This window comes from Microtus oregoni, unplaced genomic scaffold (genome assembly GCF_018167655.1).
Source record: "Microtus oregoni isolate MIOR12 unplaced genomic scaffold, Mior012 000003F_ref0000135, whole genome shotgun sequence".
In the NCBI taxonomy this organism is placed as follows: Eukaryota; Metazoa; Chordata; class Mammalia; order Rodentia; family Cricetidae; genus Microtus; species Microtus oregoni.
The window spans coordinates 30,078,222-30,100,403 of NW_024543062.1; the positions used below are offsets into that span (position 1 = coordinate 30,078,222).

General features: G+C 53.2%; 1 protein-coding gene across 2 annotated transcripts; it reads right to left on the reverse strand.

Moving 5' to 3' along the window:
- Positions 1–1,176: 1,176 nt before the first annotated feature.
- On the reverse strand, positions 1,177–20,329 carry Oas3 (2'-5'-oligoadenylate synthetase 3). 2 transcript variants are annotated; one of them, XM_041648204.1, is made up of 17 exons: positions 20,143–20,329; positions 16,607–16,889; positions 15,807–15,982; positions 14,891–15,147; positions 13,600–13,753; positions 13,085–13,249; positions 12,812–12,955; positions 11,828–12,110; positions 10,602–10,777; positions 9,284–9,534; positions 8,811–8,955; positions 7,015–7,188; positions 5,992–6,277; positions 4,236–4,411; positions 3,364–3,602; positions 1,487–1,634; positions 1,177–1,305 (listed from the first exon to the last, which is right to left on the reverse strand). In XM_041648204.1, the coding sequence occupies exons 1-17, from the start codon at positions 20,314–20,316 to the stop codon at positions 1,294–1,296; spliced, it is 3,243 nt and encodes a 1,080-aa protein (XP_041504138.1). In that variant the 5' UTR covers positions 20,317–20,329; the 3' UTR covers positions 1,177–1,293. The 2 variants fall into 2 exon arrangements, with proteins under 2 accessions (XP_041504138.1, XP_041504137.1); XM_041648203.1 differs by having other exon boundaries at positions 12,812–13,249.
- Positions 20,330–22,182: the final 1,853 nt, after the last annotated feature.

The window sequence follows — 22,182 nt, forward strand, 5'->3', positions numbered from 1 at the left end:
CCATCCACAGCCCACCCATTGTGTGGCGAAGGTGAAGGTTCTGGAAAATTGGTTTCTGGGTCAAGGGCTTGCTAACCCATCCCTTCCTGTTCTCATCAGGACCCTGTTTCTATTGCATTTGGGAGCATCAGACATCAGGAGGCAGAGTGGCCTGACCTTTCCTGGGGAGACGTGAACAAATGCTGTTCAACCCAGACAGGGCACAAAGACTGAACAAGGAAAAGATGCCTAGTCTAAGTGGTGAGCTAATGGGTTTATTGGGGTTACTAATGGCATGAGTTGGGGGTTGCAGGGTGTGGGTGACCCCCAAGCACTGCATTATCAAAAAGTCTCAGCCTTCATCGGTGCTGAGTCAGGAATGCTGTATCCCTGCACTTCTCACTTACCCTCCCCGCCCTAGGCGCTACCTCTTGAGGGAGTGGGTGGAACCATAGGTGAGGCTTGGGGTCCTTCCTGCTCCTTCTACGTCCCTAAGGCCCAGGTATCACTTGTTTTGCTTATGTCATTAGCATGGCTGTGGACCCAGGTATTCTGTAGCCAGCATCACAACCTCTGCTCCATGATGGCCATGGTCACATTACACGGGGAACATATCTGGACCACAACTAGGGGGGGGGGTCTCTGCAGGTGGAGGGATACCAGAGAGGAGCGTGGCATCTTGGCAGGGCTGGGCTGCTGCTGGGTGTGGCTGTGGGGGTGGAGGCAGGGCACAGTGGGTGCTGAACAGTAGACTGGCAGAGCCTGAGATGTCTGGATCCTCCGGAGCCTAGCATGGGAGTCAGGGACACTGGGTGATCAAAGCAGAGGTCAATGAAACTCCACTAGGTGGGTAAATCGGGGAGGGATGACAGGGTGGTGGGTGAGCAGGCAATCAGATGGGAGACGGTGTGAAGGGGGCACACACAGACACACATACATATACACATACATGCATATATATATATATACATGTGCACATACACACAAACATACATACATATACACATAAAGTCACACACAGTCACAATCTAAGACGCATAGACACACATACAAACACACATGCAGACACAGATGCACACCAACAGATACACACAGAACACATGTAGACACAGACAAACACACAGACATATACACATGCAGACACACAAAGACATATATGCATGCAGACATACACAGACACAGACACAGACACACACACACACACACACACACACACACACACACACACACATCTGGCCCAATACTCCAAGTCTCCCATACTGAGGGCTGGTGTCATTTTCTCTCAGCTGATGTGACCACTGATCTTTCTGGACGTCATACAGAAGCCTGTGGGAAGGAAGACATGCTGGTTACCTTAGCATTTCTGCAGCGTTGAGACCACACACGTACAGATCCTCAGGGGCCATGGGTGGGTCCCGCTGGGTCCCGCCCCTCAGAGAGGACCATGTCTGCTCATGACCATGTCCTCTCCCAAAGGATGCTCTTGTCTACCTCACATGCCTCTCACCTTCACCAGCCACGGCTTGATGGGGGTGCCGTCCTTGTCCATGCAGCACAGGGCAGATGTGCAGGCTGCAGCCTCCTGGGCAAGCAGGTCCCAGCGGGCATTGCGGCCCAGGTTGCCTGTGGGGTCAGCTGGATCCAGGATGATGGGTCTGCAATTGTACCCAAGGTCAGTCTCATCCCCCACAGCATCCACCTGCGACACTGGCTGGGCTGTTCTCCACTCCCTAACACTACAGGGGCCAGGGCCAGGACCTCGGGGCTCCTCAGTGCCCCAGGTACACACTCTAGGGCAGGGGTAGAAGAGAAGAGGCATATGGTGTGGGGTGTGGTGGCAATGCCTGTAAACCTAGCACCCTGGAGGCAGAGGCAGGGGGATTGCGAGTTTGGAGCAACCTGGGCTACACAGTGTATTCTAAAGGGTTGGGGGTGAGGGGACTGGCGAGATCTCTCAGTGGTTAAGAGCACTGGCTGCTCTTCCAGAGGACCTGAGTTCAGTTCCCAGCAACCACATGGTGGCTCACAACCTCTGTAACTCCAGTTTCTCCATGGGCACTGCACACACAGTGCACATACATATACGCAGACAAAACACGACACACATAAAATCCTTAGAAGGGAAGGAAGGAAAGAAGGAGGGAGGGAAAAGCAGCTGCATGAGTACCACTTCTTCAGGCTGTGTTCATTACTAACTACTCACAGGGCTGCCCTTCCTCCTTGAAGCAGGCATTGCTAATCGATTACAGTCCTGATTCTGCCACTGCCGCTCCCAGCATCCACGGCAGACATCATCAGCTAATATATATCATACACCAGACCCTTTCTCAGGAAACACTGCCACTGCCCGCAAACGTTCAGTGTAACGTGCGTTTTGGGGACAATCCTGCTTATCTCTGTCCCCATTTCAGAGGTGGGCGTGACGGTGAAGAATGACACGTGCTTCTATAACCCGAAGGCTGCTGATGAGAAGCTGCCAGGTGTAAAGAGTGCGAACACCAGATGCCCAGTTACATCCTAGTTTCCGAGGAATCACGAATGCGCTTGAAGTTTGAGGCGGGATTCTCATGATGCAGCCCAGGCAGGCTTTGAGCTTGAAGCCCTCTACCCCTAGCCTCATGCTTTCATTTCATTCTCTTATGTGTACCAGTGCTTTGCCTTCATGTGTGTCTGTACACAAACATGTCTAGTGCATGGAAGCCATAAGAGGGCGTCAGACCCCCAGGAACTGGAATAGGTAGTCACAAGCAACTGTGTGGGTTCTGGGAATGGACCTAGGTCTCTGCAAGAGCAGCCAGTGCTCTGAACTGCTGAGCCATCTCTTCATGCCTCTAACTCAGCCTCTTGTTGTGATTACAGATGTGTGTCACGGCATCTGGACACTTTTTTTTGGGGGGGGGACAGGTCTCACATAGGCCAGGCTGGTCTTGAACTGGTTTTGTAGCCAAGGATGACTCTGGACTCCCAGTCCTCCTCCACCTCCTCATGAGTATAAGTTTTCACAGCGGTGAAAGACCCAGTTCATGCAGTGATGGGGATGGACGCTGGGCAAACCCTCTGTCAGCTAAGCCATGTCCCAGCTCTCACATTAAACATAAAAAGCACATGTCTGGCCCAAATCTTGCATGAGAGCCACTCAGACTAGCATGCGATCTGATTTGTCTGTACTTGAGTTGAACTTGGAGTCTTGCATCTATTTTATCTGACAACCACATTTACAGGTGGCCAAAAAACTGACTGACTCTCTCCTCAGGCACTAAAAGTACCACTCTGGGAAGTTGCCCAGTTCCCGAGAGCAGGCCTTGCTCTTCCATCTTCTGCCAATAGGGAGGCAGGAAGTGGATATTTTGGGTCTGAGGTAGAGGAGTCTGGGGGTGGCCAAACCTGGGCTTCTGAAGTTGCAGCTTCAGGAAATCACTGATGGCTTTGTCCTCAGCGTTGTAGTTGATGGTCCAATAGATGCACAGTTGGCGGTACTGGCCAACCAGCTCCAGCACAGTGCGGAAGCCCTCCGCCATGTTGAACTGGGGATTCTGGCTGCCCTGCTCCCAGGCGTACACGGTCAGGAGCTCCAGCCCATGCTGGGGTGGCAAGGAGCCCTTCCCCTGGACCATCTTGTTGCACTGGGGAAGCAAGAGAAAGAAGATGTGCTGGTTCATGTTGGCAACACAACAGCTAATGCTTCCCCTGGTAGTCAGAGGGGCTCCAGGGATTGACAGGTGTGCCCTTACAGCTTAACTGAGCACCACTGTGTGCCTTGGCACAGAGACACAATGTGTTAGCTCCACTCTTGGGGGTATGTGTTTGTGTGCTGGGGGTGGGGCTCGGGCTCACGCATTCCAGGCAAGGCTCTTACCAGCCCCTCTCCATGAACTGCACCCCAGCATGCCAGTTACTTATCATTTTGAGACAGGTTCTTGCTGAGTTGGCCAGACTATCCTTGTGCTCACTCTGTCGCCTAGGCTAGCCCTGACCTTTCAATCTTTCTACCTCAGCCTCCTACGTAGCTAAGATGAGAAGCCTGCACCAGACCTGGCTCGATCCTGCTTTATGGACACGCAAACCAAGGTCCTCTGGGTGGAATGTGACTGACCTCACACACTTGCTTGTGGCCAAACACACTCCCCTCCTTCTACCCCCCTCTTCGCTCCCACCATCTCCACCAAGGAAAATACTCAGGACACAGTTCCTGGGACCCAGCATCGCTGTGAGTGTGTGTGTGGGAATTCGGGTGATGGAGGCCCCCTGTGCCTAACCTGTTGGTACCAGTGCTTCACCAGCCGGATCAAGCTCTTGAGTTTGGTGGGACGGGTGCTAATGAAGTCACGCTGCAGCTCCGTGAAGCAGGTAGAGAACTCGCCTGCGTTGCTGTAGCTGTGGATTAGGTCCTTGTAGACCTGGGGATCAGGCCTTGAGCCGGGCCTCAGCTGACCTGTACAGTGGGAAAAGGTTAGAGTCCCTCTGTCGTCTAGGGAGCCTGGGTGAGCCAGCTTACAAAGCTGGTCTGAGAGACCCGTAGTATCCCTGGTCTAAGGGTGACCTGAGACCCACTGGGAGGTCACCAGCTTTTGGTGAGGGCATAAGTGTGGCATGGTCCATCTTAAAGCCCTCATGAGAGTGGCGTTCCCTGCCCAGCTTTTTTCCAGCCACCTGCTTGCCCACCATAGAGAAAGTCTTGACTGAGAGTCAGCCTAGGGTGTGGTGTCTCTAACCCCCTCTGATGCCCTCTCAGCCCGCTCAGGGAGGGGGCTCCAATGGTCATTAGACAAAAAGCCTTCTTCAGGCACCACGGCTGCAGGGGGCAGGGGGAAGGGGGCAGGGGGCAGGGGACTGATACCACAGCTGGCTCTGAGGACCTAACCAGAAGCCGACCAGACCAGTTCACACAAGTAGAACCAGAGCCCACACAGCATCTAGATGCCTGTCTGTCTCACTCAGTATGTGGGTGCTCCAGGGTAAGATTCACACCCAGGGCAGAAGACTGAGGTGCCTACTTAACATATCAAAGTGAACCTGACCTCCAGGTTCTCCAAGAATCCCCAGTTCCTACCTGTTGTAGGGTATGGCTGGTACACCCCACCCTCTACCCTGAACTCTCCAGCACAGGGGACTGGGACTGTCCCCCCCCCCCCCCCGGGGAGGCTCTTCCCTGAATAATCCAGAAATTTTGTTTACTTTTTTGTACCTTTGGTGTCCTGGCTGCTGCACCTGACTCCCCTGTCCCTGTCTCTTCCCTTCCCTCTCTCCCCACATGGCCCAGTTCAGCCTGGTCAAGTCCACTCGGGCCTCTCCCAGATGTCCCTGTCTCTGACTGTGTTCTCCCTTTTATCTACAATAAACTTTCTCCTTCCCCATACCTAGGAGCAGCCATGTCCTTTCCTTTCCTTTCCTTTCCTTTCCTTTCCTTTCCTTTCCTTTCCTCTCCTCTCCTCTTTCTTTCTTTCTTTCTTTCTTTCTTTCTTTCTTTCTTTCTTTCCTTCACTGGCAGCTGAACTTGGGTCCCGTGGCAGGCTGAATGAGAAGTCCCCTCACAGGCTTATATATTAAAATGCTTGGTCACCAGGTGGTGGGACTGTTAGGGAAGGATCAAAGGTGTGGTGTTGTTGGAGGAGGCTTTGAAGTTTAAGACACCCACTCCAGTTCCAAGCTCCCCCATGCCTAGAAATCAGAATGTAAACTTTCAGCTGCTTTTCCAGTATTGTCTGCTGCCATACTTCCCTCTATGATGACAATGGACTAATTTTCTGAAACTGTAAGCAAGCCCCCAATTAAATGCTTTTTTTAAAAGAAGAGCTGCCTTGGTCATGGTGTCTTTTCATAGGAACAGAACAGTAGCCAAGACAGGTCCTCTGCAATAGCAGTACGCGCTCTTAATCGCCTGGCCAGGACCTCAGCCCTTCCTCACCCAGCATCTTTGTGGGAAACAAAAGTGGGGCCTTGCCACATCTTCCATGCCTGTGACATGGATAGGACCGTGCCTGGAACCACTCTGCCTGTGTCCAGGAGCCTCACCGAGGGCGTCAAAGGCCGGCAGCACGTCAAAGTCCACGCTCTGGTCCAGCAGTGTCTGGGATGTCAGGGAGAAGCTGAGGACTCGGGGATTCTTCCTGTTGGAGATCTCAAACTTGACATCGAACTTCTGCTTCTGCTGGCACGCCTCCAGCTGTGCCCGGATCTCTGAGATGACCTCTGCCCGGTGGCTGCCTTGCTCAGAGAACTGGCGGAAGCAGCTGAGGAACACCACAAGGTCGGCATCCGAGCGCCCTTGTAGAGCTGTGCCTTTGGCAGAAGAACCGCCCTGGGGAGGACAAGGAAGGTGGCTTGAGCCCTGAGTGCCCTTTGATGTCCCACAGACTGTGTGTGTGTGTGTGTGTGTGTGTGTGTGTGTGTGTGCTTGCGGAGGTCAGAGGTCGACACTGGTGTCTCCACCAATCTCTATTATTATTATCGTTATGATTTTGAGACAAGGTCTCACTGAGCCTGGAGTTCACCAATCTAGCAGTGCTGACTGACCAGGGAACCCGAGGGGTGGTCTTCTCTCTACTCTGGAGTTTGGGTATCACAGACAGTCTCCATGATGCCAAGTTCATGCAGTGCTAGGGTTGGAATTCAGGGATTCCCGTATGCCAGTTAAATTCTCTGCCAGCAACGTGCCCTCCAAGAAAGAGAATCCCCCTTTCTGGAGGCTTAGCACTCCCATGGGCTGCCACATAGGAAGACAGACACAGTCAAGCCAGTTTTGTAGATTTGTATGGAAATCAGATGACTGAGTGTCATTAGGGTTGTTGATAAATTTCTTGTGTTTTTAGTTTAAAAAGAAAGATAAAGGCAGATCCAAGAACCAGAGAGAACAGCCAGCCCTGGTACCCTGTGGATGTCTCTGGATCATGCTGTGCCTGTAAGCACACCGCTCTCCAGCTGAATCAGCCACCTTGTTCCGTTGCTGTAGACATGGACATCACTGGAGCGCACGAGGCAGCTGGAGAGGCGTCCAGCCCACAGGAGTCTCCTCACCTGCAGCTTTCCAGGCCTCACCTTAACCACCTTGAGCACCTTGATGGGAGAATTCCGGAAGCAGTTTTCCTTCAGGAAGGAGCATATGGTGTCTACGGCTTTCTTTACTTGATCCAGGAAATGGCGGTTGGGCTGGAGGAATTCACTGATGAACTTGTCCAGGTCCCCAGCTGGGGTCTGGAGAAGAAGGGCTGGCTGTAGAAAGCAATGGGCAGTCCTGGCTGAAGCAGGATGCCGGGAAAACCCACGTGTCGGGTTTCAGCATTCCGTGCTGCTCCCACGGTCTCCCAAGTCTCCTGCACCCACGGTCCTTCCCCTCTGATTAGTGTGTCCCGAAGTAGCACAGCGGGGCCTGAGCTCCAGATCTGTTTCTACCACTGACACGGAGCCTCAGTTTCCCCTCCCCATCTCAGTGGATCTTGTGTGTTAAGCCAATGGAGTAAGATTGTATTGGCTGTGGCCTAAGTTTGATTTGTTTTTCAAAGATTCATGCATTGCATGCTGGGTCCTCAGTGGGGAGGGGCGTGCCTTTAAGGTGGAGCCTTGCAGAATGTGCTTCAGGGTGGAGTTGAGATAGTCCTCAGGGAATCCTGAGTGAATTCTGACAGGGAGATGTGGCAAGAGCCAGCCTGGCCCTATGTAGCCCTGTGGCATCTTGTCTCGGAGCATGATGCGTTCCTTTGGCACACGCTACCCCAGCAGCGACACTGGCCATCGTGCCAGTGCCATCACCTTGATCCACCTTCCCTAGAGAGCTGCCTGGCTTCAGGTCTTTTCTACAGTCACAGAAATGGATTAAGACGGTAGCTGCAGGTGGCTTATGTCTTGGGTTTTCTTCTCCAAGTGCAAAGCCCAAATACTTAACTAGGGCCTTATGTAGAGATGGGACACGGGGAGGATGCTGCTCAGTTTAGTTTTGTCATCTTGACAAGAGCCACAGTCATCTGGGAAGAGGGAACCTCAGCTGAGAAAATGCCACCCTGGCATTGGCCCGTAGGCAAGCTTGTGGGCATGTTCCTGAGTAATGATTGACGTGGGAGGACCTAGCCTGCTGGAGGTGGTGCCACCCTGCACAGGCTGTCCTGGTTGGTCTGAGAAACCACAAGGAACAAGCCAGTGGGCAGCACTCCTCTGTGGCCTCTGCCTCAGCTCCTGCCTCCAGGTTCCTGCCTCGTCCTCCCTCAGTGGTGGACGGTGAAGTGCGAGTGTGAGCCAAATGCTGTCCCCTCCTCGGGACGCTGTTGGCCATGGGGTTTATCCCAGCACACAAAGTCAACTATGACAGTGAGGCAGCAGAGGGTGGACGGGGTGAGAAACTGGGCTTCAACCAGGCACAGGCTTGGGCCTTAGGGAGCTCGGGGGTGGGGACTGAACCCCAAATAAAGGCAGTTCATTGTTTCTGAGTGTCACCAGGGCACGGGCTGAGGTCAGTGCTCCAGAGGAAGGGCAGCTGTCACCGTCAGCATTCCTCGAGACTGGGGAGGTGCATCCTGGCATCAAGAGATATGGAGGGGAGACTACAATGCTCACCACCCCAGTGAGCCCACCACCCCAATGTCCTGTCTCCTTAAAAAATGAAAAACATAACATTTATTATGTGGCATACGATGCTCGCACCAGGTGTGCGTGTGTGTGTGTGTGTGTGTGTGTGTTTGTGCGCAGCAGATCATCTGTGAAGGTCAGAGGACCACTTGGTGGGGTCAGTTCCCTCTTTCCACCTCCACTTGGGTTCCGGGAATGAACTTAGGTTGTTGACATTGTAGTGAAGGTCTTTCCCCGCTAGGTCATCCTAGTGGCCCCAGGGCACCATCTCTTACCATCACATCCCAGGGTGGTACAGGAGTCCCATCTCTGCTCTGAAGGCAAACTTGTGACTCCAGAGCTGCTGCCTCCCGAGCTAACAGTTCCCAGCTGCCCTGGCCCACATTCCAGGTGGGGTCCGCAGGATCCAGGATTAGAGGCCTGGGGACAAAGCAGATGGAGGTGGGGAGGTACAGTCAGCGATGAGCAGCTGGGAGGGGCCAAAAGGAACATTAGATGGAGTCCAAGCCAACTGCCTCAATCAGAGAACTCTTGGGCCAATTAACGCTAATGACGTTTAACTGTGCTAATCACAAGGGCTCTGGAGTCCTTTGGGGCGTCCAATGTACCTGCTTCCTCATCGGAATGCAGAGGCAAGTGGGGAGGGTGGGATAGGTGAACCAAAGCCCACCATGGCTCCTCCCGGGTACCCAGACTCCAGGAGGGAGGCGGAAGATGGCATTGAGGTGGGCACTGGGGAAGTATGCACCTGGCTTTCTGAAGCTGGCTGAGAAGATGCGCTCTGAGGGCCGGGTCCTGTATGCTGTAGTTGACTGTCCAGTAGACACAGAGTGACCGATACTGCTGGACCAGCCTCAGGACGGTCCGCAGGCCTTCAGCCATGCTGAACCCTGTTTTCCGACAGCCTTGTTCCCAGACAAAGATTGTCAGGAGCTCTAGGGCATAGGCTGGGGGCAGAGCAGCACCTGCTGCCTCTCCTCCTTTATCTCGAGTGGCAACCTGTCATCCAAGCAGAGATCAGTCAGGGTGGCCACCTGGAGGCTGGTTCTTGGGACTTAGGAAGAGGCAGGGGGTGTGTAAAACAGAACCTCAGAAGGACCGGGTTGCAGAGACTCCCTGGATGATACTTTGTGTTTTACAGATTGGGGAAACTGAGATCTGGAGGGGGCTTGTGACTTGTCCCAAGTCAGACCGTGAGTTAGGGAGCTCAGATTTGGGTGAGACCTCCCTCAAGGAGTGTGAGGAGCTGTATGGGAATGGGGGCTGCAATCTGTCCATCATAGTATCTCATCACCCTCAGGTGGCAAGCATGGGCTCTGGCAGGTGTGTGTCGAACACACAGTGGTTGTGGACTAAGGTCCACCTACAGGGCTGCTGCACTGACCAGAACGCCTGCGACTCCGAGGAGGTTGCAATGCTGCAGGTCCAGAACCAGGGTTTACCTCTAGCACCCTTGCCCAACTCTGGGTCTGACTTGGCATCCTTATGACTGTTCCACAGAGCCTTTCGGGATGTGTTGATTTAACAGCTGGCTTCCACCAGGCCAAAGGCTAAAACTGTTATCAATAGCATAGGAGGCTATAGCAGAGCTAACCCTGTTTGCTGTTACCCACCGCTGTATTTCAGAACTGTTTGATTTATGCCTTTTATTTTCTTTTTGTAGTATTTTTGAGACAGGGTCTCTCTATGTAGTGTCACTCACAGAGATCTGCCTATCTCTGCCTCCTGAGTGCTGCATTAAAGGTGTCTGTCACCACACCTGGCTTAGACTTTCTTTATTCTGTTCCCATGAAACTGTCCCCATGGAACCTGGAATTTGGTGACCTGAACCTGGTTGCTCGTATTCCAGTCTAGGTTATACTAACTTTTATCCCCTCTGAGGGGAGAGCTGCTGGTTTTTGTTCTTGTCAGTGGCATGAATGCGAGATGGCCTTCAGAAGAGAAGGTTCTAGAAGCTGCCCAGGGTGCAGCACAACTTGAAAAGAGGCGGTGATGGGGACCATCGTAGGCACTTGGCGGTGACGACCGTGACAGTGGCGGCTTCCCGGGAGGTGTAAGGTGCTTACCTGGTGGTACCAGTGTTTGACCAGGAGCATCAGGTTCTTAAGCTTGACGGGGCGATTGTTCACAAAGTTCCTTCGCAGCTCTGCAAAGCAGGCTGCGTGCTCCCCGGCCTGGCAGCCACTGCTGAGGAGGGAGGAGTACACCTGCGGCTGAGGTTTGTCACCAGAATTCAGCTGCCCTACAGAAGTAGAGAACGTGAGTGAGCCGCCAGCCCACCCATGCACGGTTATTGGTATAATTAAGTTCCGCATCCATGACTCAACACCACCGCCAGCCGTGAGCTAAACATCAAATAACGTCAGAACTAGTAACCTGTCTTAGCATCGATGCAAGATGTAACCCAGGCTGACCTGGAACTTACAGCAATCCTCCTGCCTCAGCCTTCCACGTGCTGGGATTGTAGGTATATGGCACCTGGTTCCCAATTTTCACTACCTCTCCCTAACTCTGCAATGAGTTCTGGAGTTAGACAGGCCTGGGTTCGAATCCAGACTGCGTGTAATACCTCTTTGGGTCTCGGCTTTCTCACCTGTAAAAGGGGTTCGTGAGGCTGGGGAGATGGCTCAGGGGATGAGAGGAATGACCCATCTACATGTAGAGCTCAGTAACAACTCACAGATGAAGTGGTTCCCCACGATAGAGGGGGGTGTCGCAAGGATGGGGGATTTAGCTCTTTAATGACTTGAAACGGGACTGGAGAGATGGCCCCAAAGCTAAAAACACTTGTTCTGGCAGAGGACTTGGGTTTGATTCCTGGTGGCTCACAACCTTCTGTAACTCCAGTCCTGGGGCACCTGGCAGTCTCTTGTGGCTCCTACAGGTACTGCAAGCATGTAGCACACAGGCAAATGCTACCATATACATAAAATAAAAATTAAAAAGAAACAACAATTAGAAACTATACCTACACTTACACACCTATGATCCCAGAAGACTTGGGAAGCTGAGGCAGGAGGATGGCATATTTGAAACCAGCCTGGGTTGCATATCAAGATCCAGTTTAAAATAAAATGAGTAGAGAAATTAAGAGATGGGGCAGATGGTCTGAGGGCAGAGAAGAGAGAAACAGGGAGACAATATTGAAACAGCTGCATGGGTGACTGGTTCTGGGGAAGGTTTGCCTCAAGATTTCCCAGAGAGATTTTCAGTGCTTGGTGAATCCCAAGGAATATGGCAGGTACCCCTGTTCCATGGCCCCTGGATCCCTGGGGTCCCACCACTCTCTTACCCACAGCATCAAAAGCAGGTACCACACTGATGTCTGCCCAGCTGTTGAGGTCTGTGGACACCAGCCGGAGCTGCAGAGTGCTGGGTCTATTCTGTTCAGTGAACTGGAGGCTCAGTCCATGCACTGGTTCCTGCCACCAGGACTGCAGCTGGGTCCGAATGTCACACAGGATCTCTGCTTGTTGGGACCTTTGGCCCTTGAATTCCCTGAGGACTTTGTAAAAGATGACAAGCTCCACATCGCAGTCACCCCTGAGGTCCGTGCCGCGGCCGAAAGAGCCGCCCTGTGGAAGGAAGTGCAGTCAGACCTTGGACTCTCCAGGAACCCTAACTGTCCAGGAACCTGGGAGTTATGCCAGCATCCCCTGCAGTGGCCTAGGATGTGGCTTTCGCTGATGTTGGATCTGGACCTCAGCCCAGACCTGGGGCCCAACCCTGAGGAGTTTCAAGAATTGAGTTGTATTAGTGGGGCCTGCCTCCAGGTCTGCTGTCATGCCCATAGGCCAACACAATGTAGAAAATCCCTCACTGAAAATATATGAAAAACCAAGCATAAAATAAATTTTAAAAAAGAATAAAGAGACAACAAAACCAAAGCAAAAACAGTTACTTAAACCTACAGTGTTCCTCAGCTCAGCTGGCTTGGCTTTGGATGGCCCAGCAGCATGGCCACCATGCTAGACTAATGTGCCCAGCATTGGCTTCTGAAAGCATGGGAACACAGGGAGGGCAATCCAGGCTAACCATGACATAGGACATGTGGGAAATACCTAAAGTTATAAACGTAGTTTTGATTTGCAGTATTTCTGCTTGGATTAGGGTGCAGCTCCACTTTAAGCGGAAGGACGACTTTCTGTCTACATCCAGCCGGCAAACCACACCTCCAAGGATATTCAGCTTCCCTGGATATCCTCAGCTCTGTTGCCTCCCTGCCCACCGTGATTCCCTGGGGGCATCCCAATGGCACCTTCACCTTAGGACTCACCTTGCTGACCCTGGAGGCTTTGTGCTCACACTTCTCCCGGAGGCAACGCAGGATGGTGTCAATGGCCTGTCTCACCTGCTGCTGGAACTGGGGACTTGGTCTCAGGTGGTTCTGGATGAAGGAGTCCAGCTCCTTGCTGGGGATCTGTGACAGATGTGGGCCCATCACTGACCCAGCGGTGGAGGTGCTGGCTGGAGGCACACTTAAGGATGGAGTGGTCTGGGTGATGGAGACTTTTGACACTGTTTCAGGGACAGTTCTTTTAAGTGCTACCTTTTTGAGGTTCTTGCTGATTTTATAGGCTGTTGTGTTTAGCATGGCAGGTGCTGGAGCTGGATTCAAAGGCTGCGGGCTGACTCTTGGACACACAGTGTTGAGGTCTGGGTTGTCTTGTTGGATGGGGTGGCCCAAACCCAAGATGCCAGCACATGGCAGGCCCTGGAAGGGGGTGACTGAGCCTTATCAGCCAGAACTGAGGTTTGTCTCGGCACCCAGCCTTTCTCTCAGTCCCTCTGACCACAGCTGAGGTGACTGAGGCTTGGGGAGGGGAGAGAGTCAAGGGAGATGTGGGTCTTGGTGTAGAGCAGGACAGATGCCCAGATGGGGAGATAGTTGTTAGAACTTCTAGGTGGACAGACATACCCAGAGAGAGGGGGACACCACAGACAGCCCCAGTGCTCTTCCTTCAAACCCGAGCTGGGTGATACTCTTATTGCCCCAACTGTTAAACCCTACAGCCCTGGGCCCATTAGCATCAAGCCTGAGGACCCTGGTGTTCTCTCACTCACCGGCCCCTCCCAAGGCTGCTCAGGGGCTCCAGAGGGCTGCCGGAAGCATTGCTGATTAAGGCAGGACTCAGCCTCCTTGGCCAGCACATCCCAGCGCCAGGCTGTCCCGTTGCCCACGTCCCAAGTTGGGTCAGCTGGATCCAGGATCACGGGCCTGTAATTCCAGAGAGAACAAGGCTCTGAACAGTGACAAGGGTCAGAGTTAGGGCAGACCTGGTGCTGCTCACTCCGGTTTGTCCTTTTAGGTTTCATGTCCAGGACAGAGACCTCCTTCCTGCAGCCCGGGGCTTTTCATTTGTGTAAGGGTGACATGGCCTGCTTTGCTGGAGCCAGGTCCAGAACTCGTGTGGCGGTTTGAATGAGAACTGTCCCCCACAGACTTACATATTTAAATACTTGGTTCCCAGTGGGTGGAGCTATTTGGGAAGGATTGGGAGGTGTGACCTTGTTGGAGGAGGGGGTGTCACTGGGACTGTGGGCGGGCTTTGAGATTTCAAAAGACTCTCCCCTTCCCATTCCCAGTTAGTCCCCCGCCCCCGCCCCCCCCTACTGTTCCAGCACCTTGCCTGTCTGCCTGCCTGCCTGCTCCCACCCTCTGGAACTGTGATCCCCAATTAAATGCTTTGCTTTATAAGCTCGTGGTGTCTCCTCATAGGAGATGACTAAGACACCCAGCTGCGCACCAGAGGTACAGCACAGCAAACAGGGGCCGCCCCCAGGGACTCTAGTTCCCACCCCATGATTTGCAATATGGGCTCCAGGTATGTGCATTCATTTGGCCCATATACATACACCGATGCACACACAAGTGCTCATAATCCCCAAGTCCCCAAGGAGCAGAATGCACTTCATATCATGATAATTCACACAAAGGAAGAGTTCACATCAACCAAGAAAGAGTGAGCCGCAACTGTCTGGGTGGGTGGATCACAAAGACTTAATATGAAGGAAGAGGAGCCAGACCCAAGAGGGCATGCGAGCCACCAGGTTCCATTCTGTACGACTTAAGAGCAGGAGAGACTCTGATGATGGAATCAAAGCAGGGACACATGGGCGGTGCTGCTGCCTGCGGGAGGCTACTGGCAGGCTGGACACACTCTGTGGCCTGAGGGGTGGCTTCACAAGTGTGAACTGTCATCAATGTATGTATGTCACATGTCAGGTCAACAGGAACAACTGCATAAGCCCTGGGTATGGTTCTCTTTCTAACCCCCCTCCCCAAATTCCCCAGGACCAAGTCATTCCTTAGTGCCTGTGACAGGAGAGTGGGCAGGGGAAGCTGAGGAGATACCTGGGTCTCTGAAGCTGCCTTCGCAAGAACTCCCCAACCACAGGGTCCTGGAAGCCGTAGTTTTCTGTCCAGTAAATACAGAGGTCCTTGTTCTGTTGGATCAAGGCCAGGACAGTCCGGAGCCCTTGGGCCAGGCTGAAGTTGTCCTTCCTGCAGCCTTGCTCCCAGGCAAAGATAGTGAGCAGCTCCAGGGCATAACTAGGGGGCAGCATGGCCCTCGTGGCCCTCGTGGCCCTCGTGGTCTCCTGTGTCTGCACCTGCGAGGAGCAAGGAGGGCTTGGCTCTGTGAGGAGGACAGAGCTGGGGCTCACAGCACAACACAGCCTGAGCCTAGGGCATTCAGCCACTTACCCCAGGACCCAGTCCCTACCCTCTCATTTTTCTCATCTGCCTGTGGGGTTTCAGACTGACATAAGGGAACGGGAAGAAATGAGTGTCAGGACCCAGTAGAGAAATTAATATGCCTGGTGACATTCAGATTCAACTATTTCCAGTGACAAATGGCTCTTTGTTTTGTTTTGTTTTTGTTTTTCGAGACAGGGTTTCTCTGTAGCTTTGGAGCCTGTCCTGGCACTAGCTCTTGTAGACCAGGCTGGCCTCGAACTCACAGAGATCTGCCTGCCTCTGCCTCCGAGTGCTGGGATTAAAGGCATGCGCCACCACCGCCCGGCGACAAACGGGTCTTAAAGACAACAAAAAGGCAATCCACAGACTGGGAGAACACATTCACATTACTATAAATAAATAAGGATCAACATCCACAATATGTGAAGAGCACAAGTGAACCAACAAGAAGCTCACAAAAGAAAACCATAGACAAAGAACATAGCAAGTGCGTCCTGAAAAGACAATAAAAACGGTCACTAAGAAGATAAACCAACCAGTCTGCAGGCGGGACCCAGCCAAGCGACCTCACCTGGCCGTACCAGTGTTTGACCAGCAGGATTAAGTTCTTAAGCTTAATTGGACGAATGTTCACAAAGTCCCTTCGGAGTTCTGTGAAGCAGGCTGCGTGCTCCCCACCCCGGCAGCCACTGCTGAGGAGGGAGGAATATACCTCAGGTGTGGGCTTGACTCCAGAGCGGGGCTGTCCTGAGGGCAGCAAGGGAGGCGGGTTAGGAAGGACACTGGGCACTGAGCTCAGCCAGGGAGGGCAGTTGGCTTGAGGAGAGAGTGGGTTGCATGCAGGGGTGTGGGGGCCTGAGAGGAAGAATGGGTTTCAAGGTGACTGAACAGAGAGGAGTTTCTGGCTAAGTCAGAGATGCTGGGGCCTGGCTGTTGTGGTCAGGAGCTGGTCTCAGCGAAGAACAGGCGACCGTGGCCTGCACCTTGTCCCCACTCTCAGCTGCAGATGGAGGCGTATTTTGGAATAAGTCAAAGCCTAGCTAGAACATGTCTGAGAATTCAAAATTCTCATAAAGAGAACATTTTCATCAGCCCCTTGTTCACATAAGTCTTAGTTTTCAAGGCTGAGGGAAGTCAGAGCTGCCCGGTGAGGGACAAGCACTGAGCTCAGGACCACAGACCAGCAGGACCAGGCCTTCCTGACTCCTGTGGTGTCTAAACTTGATATATTTAGGCAAGAAACTGAGGTTCAGAGAGGGCTAGTGGCCTTCCTAGGTCACACAGAAAGTGGGTGGAAGGTCAGAATGCAACAACCTATCTTTCTCCTAAGGATGGCTCCTCCAACTCTGAATCAGGCTGAGGACCCCTCACCCAGCACATCAAAGGCAGGCACCAGGCTAACATCCATCCAGTTTTTCTGATCTGCTGACATCAGCCGGAACTGCAAGACGCCAGCCGCCTTTGTCTCGGAAAACTGAAAGATCAGTCCAGGCCCAGGGTGGCGTCCCCAGGATTCCAGCGACACCCGCATGGCACCCAGGGTCTCTGTGCATCCAGTCTTCTGGTCCCCAAAGCTCCTGAAGCAGTTGAGGAAGACGACAAGTTCTGCATCACAGCCACCCCTGAGAGCTGTGCCCCGGGCGTAGGCTCCTCCCTGTGAAGAGAAAAGACAGCTGGGGATCTCACGAAGGACGGGGTGGGCCGTGTGGTCTGAGGAGGCAGCTCTCTGCATCCGACACCAGGCAGACCCCGGGTCCTGCTCATGGCAGCCAGGCCTGAGCTCTGGAAGAAGGGACTTTAATCTGTAAACTTGTGATTGTCATTTGATGCTGGGCACCAGCCCCCACCTTTTTCTTTCCTGTTTTAAAAAGATTTTTATTTCATGTGAGTGTTTTGTTGTACATATGCATGTGTGGTGCATGTGTGCCCGGTGGCCACAGAGCCAAGAGGAGGAGTGCTGGATCCTTTAGAACGGAAATTACATTCAGTTGGGAGCTGCCAGGTGGGTAGTAGGAACTGAACCCGGGTCCTCTGCAAAACACACCAGAGCTATGAACCCCCCAAGCCGTCTCTGCAGCCCCCTTTTCCATTTTCACGTGTGTGCATATTTGCAATGTGTGGGCACACACTCATGTGGACATGTGTGTGCCTGGGGATGCACTAAGTTGATGTCAGGAATCGTCCCCAGTCACTTCTCCGCCTTACTCACCGAGGCAGAGTCCCTGGATCAAACCCAGCCCTCGCCAATATGGTTAGTCTTGCTGGCCTGCTTGCTCTGAGGATTCTGTCTCCCCTTCAGAGACTGGGATTATGTGGTCTCTGGGGATTTGAACTCCAGCCCTCATGCTTGTGTGGCAAATGCTTTAACCACTGAGCTGCCCCTCCAGGCTCCATTCTCAGTCCTTTCAAACTGAACCAAGTGTGGTCGGGTACGTTCACGCTCACTGTGGCACAAGCATAGAAGTGTGCTGTTACAGGCCTAGTGTTTCTGGTGGTTTGATGTCAGACTTCCGGCCTGAGGGCTCAGGAAGGAGACTTCCACGCCCTGTGCCCTGTGCCCTACATCTGCCACACGTTATCTGTTTCCAGCGCACAGCCACCCTGGTGTGGCCATGTATGGTGGCAGATACAGGCGCTTGAGCCTGACCACAGGACAAGAATCAGATTGTGGTACAGGTCCCAACCCAGTCTGAGGCCCTTGTCATCGCAACGATGACTCCAGGCCCCTCACTGCTGTGTGGAGGGCAACTCACCCTCCCTAAGGATGCTGGGATCCTCACCTCACAAGGGAAAAAAAATGGGAAAACAGGGAGGGGATGCTTCCATCTCCCTTTCGTCAAGTCAAAAGAAGAGACTGAGGTCTTAGCTGTCCCGAGTGGCGCAGGGAGAGGGTCTTTTTCCTCCCATAGGGTACTGGGTTCAATTTTGGTTTTCAAACCCGACCCACAAACCCTGTTCCTTCCACCTCTACCCCTGTCCTCTCTGTGTGATTGAAAAAAAAATTTCTAGCCTGGTGGTGGTGGCCTGTGCTGGTCTGTGCTGGTCTGTGGTAGCCTGTGGTAGCCTGTGGTAGTCTGTGGTGGACTGTGGTGGTCTGTGGTGGCCTGTGGTGGTCTGTGGTGGACTGTGGTGGTCTGTGGTGGCCTGTGGTGGTCTGTGGTGGCCTGTGGTAGCCTGTGGTGGACTGTGGTGGTCTGTGGTGGCCTGTGGTAGCCTGTGGTGGACTGTGGTGGACTGTGGTAGTCTGTGGTAGCCTGTGGTGGACTGTGGTGGTCTGTGGTGGCCTGTGGTGGTCTGTAGTGTCCCGTCTTCCTAACCCCAGAACTGAGGGGCCATGATAGATCTGAAATATTCACTTTCTAGAGCAGGTAACTGTGCCACACAGGACAGGCAGTTTGCATTGCAGACGCTTTAGGGGCTGCTGATCATCCGAGATAGGGGTCCATTCTGACATCAATCCTGAGGTCTGTGACTCCCAAACCCTGTGCCTTCCTTCTTGACTTTTTGGCCGAGCTGGGAACCTCAGCATTCCAAGAGCCCTTTCAGTGGGGGAGAGATGCCTCTGAACCTCTGGTGGGTCTTGGAACTGGAGCTGACCTTCCTCTCTGAGAGACAGAGTTGTCCGAAGACACAGGCCGACGTCAGTCTTGAAGTCCTGTGGGGGTTGTCTAGAGAACTGTGGATGCCAAGATTTTAGACAGCCTTCGGCTACTGCCCTGCAGGATGCCTCATAACCCTGTACTGTACAAAAACAATCCTCAGAGCCAAACAACTGCCATCTTTGGGAGCTCCTCTGTGCTTGTGTGCAACAGATCACCACAGTTGGGCTTCTTGCCTGTTTGTGTCCATGATAGATGCTCACCTGAGTACCCAGCTACTCCCTAACACCTGCTGTGTGTGATTCTGCCCTAACTGCACATGGCCTAGGGAGGGCTAGGGTAGATAGGCTGGGGAGGCTGTGTGTATGTGAGGGTCTGTGCAGCTTCCAGAAGGCCTTGTCCCTGCTGGGTGAAGACTTCCCAGTTTGGCCTTTGAAGATGAGTTCCCCTTTTGTAAATGACCCCTTCCCTAGACTCAGTAGGGATCCCCAGGAGAGTCATTGGTTCCTGGAATGACCTGCGTGGGTTTGTGCCTCAGTTAGTCCTTTGGGCTTAGGAGGAGGGAGACACATTGCTCCCATCCCCTACTCTCCAGATGGGTTTAGCCACACCTGAGAGGGAGAAGTGAGCTCTGCATCTCCCAGTGCTCAAGACTCCCTGCACATCTTCAGCTAGGACGTAGCCTCAGGAACTGGCAGGTGACCTGCGACCTACTCAGGACAATCTCTAGACTCACTGCCTACCCCCAGGTCCCCATGATGCCCCCACATCCCCAGGTTTACCCAGATTAAGGCAGCTCACAGTGTGTTCTCCAGCTCTCTGAGCATTTAAAGGTTATATGCACAGAGTAACAATGCCCAGGTGACATAATGTGGCTTGGAGAAGTAGCCTCACCACTTTCAGCCTCAGTTTCCCCCTCCATAAAGCTGGCAATAATCCCTCCCTCAAGAACCGTGAGGGTCGAGGGAGTTGATGCAGGTTTAACCAGGTCATGTCCATTGCTTCTTAGCATTTTCTCAAAGACTGGGCCACAGTGGGTATGAGTGTGATCCCCCAGTCTCCGAGCTGTGAGACTCAGGCAGTGTCAGGCCTAGAGTTCGATTAAGTGTGGGAATGAATGAGGGAGCCTTTAAGAGAGCATGGGAGCAATCAGGCCACCCTGTGTGCTGCTGGCGGGCTCTTACCCTGGAAGCTTTACTTGGCATCTTGATGCCTCAGTTTCCCCACACAGTGGCTTGCTAAAGCAACATCTGAGCCATCCGTCAGAAGACAAAGCAGGTGACCATCTTGGGGCGTCCCACCTCTCACCTTGGCGATCCTTATCACCCTTGCTCTCTGTGACCCTGGGGCTCCCTGCTTCCGTAGGGCGGTGTCCAAGGACCCCAGAGCGCCCCGCACCGCTGCCGTGAACTCAGGGGATGGTTGCAGGTTGTGGGCCACAAGTTTGTCCAGAGCACTGGCTGGCGACTGGTACAGGTCCATGTTGACCTGTGTCCCCAGGAGAGTTTCGTTTCTCCCTCAGCTTCTTGGGGCGTGCCCTGATGGGCAGGGTTGTCATTTCCTCCTCCTCCCTCATTTCCTCTCCTTCCAGCAGCTCAGGGCGTTGTTGAGATTACCAGTTTATGGCTATGCTTTTGCCTCAGTGTGATTTCTGAACCCCTGGGTAGCCCGGACACCCTAGAGACCAGGCTCTCTGGGTCAGTGGAGGCTTCCTAGATCTTACCCAGGGACCCCGGATAAGCTGCCACAAAGCACCCTAGAACCAGGCCTAAGGAAGCAGATCCCCTCCACCCATGTCCTAGTTCTCATCTGTTCTGTTTTGCTGTGAGGCCCTGTGGTTATGAGATAGACTCTCCAGGCCTCAGTTTTTCCATCTGTAAGATGGGGTTATATTTTGTGAATAACCAATAGATGCTCAGTGATGGTCTAATTATAAATATCAACTCACTCAGTCCTCTGCGAAGTCTCACAAGGTGACCGCACTGACATCTACAGTAGAGACAGGGTGGCTGAGGGACAGAGAGGTTGAATAAGTTGTTCAGCACCACACAGCATGACTCTCAGAGTTAGGATTTGAACCCAGGACTTCCATCTTGACTCTGTGCTCCCTGTTCTGCTGAGGCACAAGGTCGCTCCACGAGGAGGTGACGGGTTGAGGAGTATGAGCCTCAGCCGCACACAGGCCCAGGTAAGAAGTGGGAGCTGCTGTGGTTGGCACCGTGTTGTGGGCGGGACCACTGTGAGGCTGAAGATAGAGTCAAGGTTAAGTACGGACTGATGAGTGAAGGCCTAAGGCCAGGCAGCCATGGTTCTGCTGTGTGTGTGTGTGTGTGTGTGTGTGTGTGTGTGTGTGTGAAGGCCTAAGGCCAGGCAGCCATGGTTCTGCTGTGTGTGTGTGTGCGCACACACGTGCCAAGACTGCACAAGCATGGGACAGACAGGTCTGATATTGGGCTCCTGTCTATGCTGGAAATCTGGTGTCTGCAAAAGGTGATCATAGCTGGCAGAGAGAGAGAGAGGGAGGGAGGGAGGGAGGGAGGAAGGGAGAGAGAGAGAGAGAGAATGAGAAAGACAGACAGACAGCAACACACACACACACATGAGACAGAGACAGAGAACGGCAAAGAGAGGCAAGAGAGAGAGAGGCAGAGAGAGAGAGAGGCAGAGAGAGAGGCAGAGAGAGAGAGAGAGAGAGAGAGAGAGGCAGAGGGAGGGAGAGAGAGAGAGGCAGAGGGAGGGAGAGAGAGAGAGGCAGAGAGAGAGAGAGAGGCAGAGGGAGGGAGAGAGAGAAAGGCAGAGGGAGGGAGAGAGAGAGAGGCAGAGGGAGGGAGAGAGAGAGAGGCAGAGAGAGAGAGAGAGAGTGAGCGAGAGAGCGCTTACTTTAAACCAATCTGGGTCTCACCAAGCTAATGTGGGCGCCCCTAGACCTGCATGCAGTTTTGGGGGGCACAATTTGGGCACTCCCGGAGAGCATATGGTTTTAGGAGATAGTTTGATGGTGTTGATATCTGTCCCCGAAGCTTGCTTCAGGCATCACACACCCTGATTCCAGTTCTCTCAAGAGGCTGTGGCCTTGGGGATAGATAAAAACCAGACTTCCTTGGTCTGCTGAGGCCACTTTAGCTGGGGAGGAGCTAAGGGTGTTCAGAGTGTGAACAACAGTTAGGGGGTAAATGATGTGGGGGAAACAAATGCTGTGGGCACCTCCTGGGCCTGGGTCCCAGGGATCTGTTTCCTGTTTTAGAGCAGCTAGCTCAGGCTACCTCCTCTAGCACGCAGAATTCCTAGAGGACCAGTTGGGTCCAGGGCCTACACAGGTCCAGAGAGGGACCAAGGAGCTGGGATGTC

Bases quoted from the DNA above. Each gene is read 5' to 3' on its own strand.
- Oas3 (XM_041648203.1), bottom strand. From the start codon at position 20,316: ATGGACCTGTACCAGTCGCCAGCCAGTGCTCTGGACAAACTTGTGGCC. The intron at 10,778-11,827 runs GTAAGAGAGTGG...CTACTTCTGTAG, and splicing joins ACCTGCTTTTGATGCTGTGG to GGCAGCTGAATTCTGGTGAC. The intron at 3,603-4,235 runs GTTAGGCACAGG...TTGCTTCCCCAG, and splicing joins TGAAGCACTGGTACCAACAG to TGCAACAAGATGGTCCAGGG.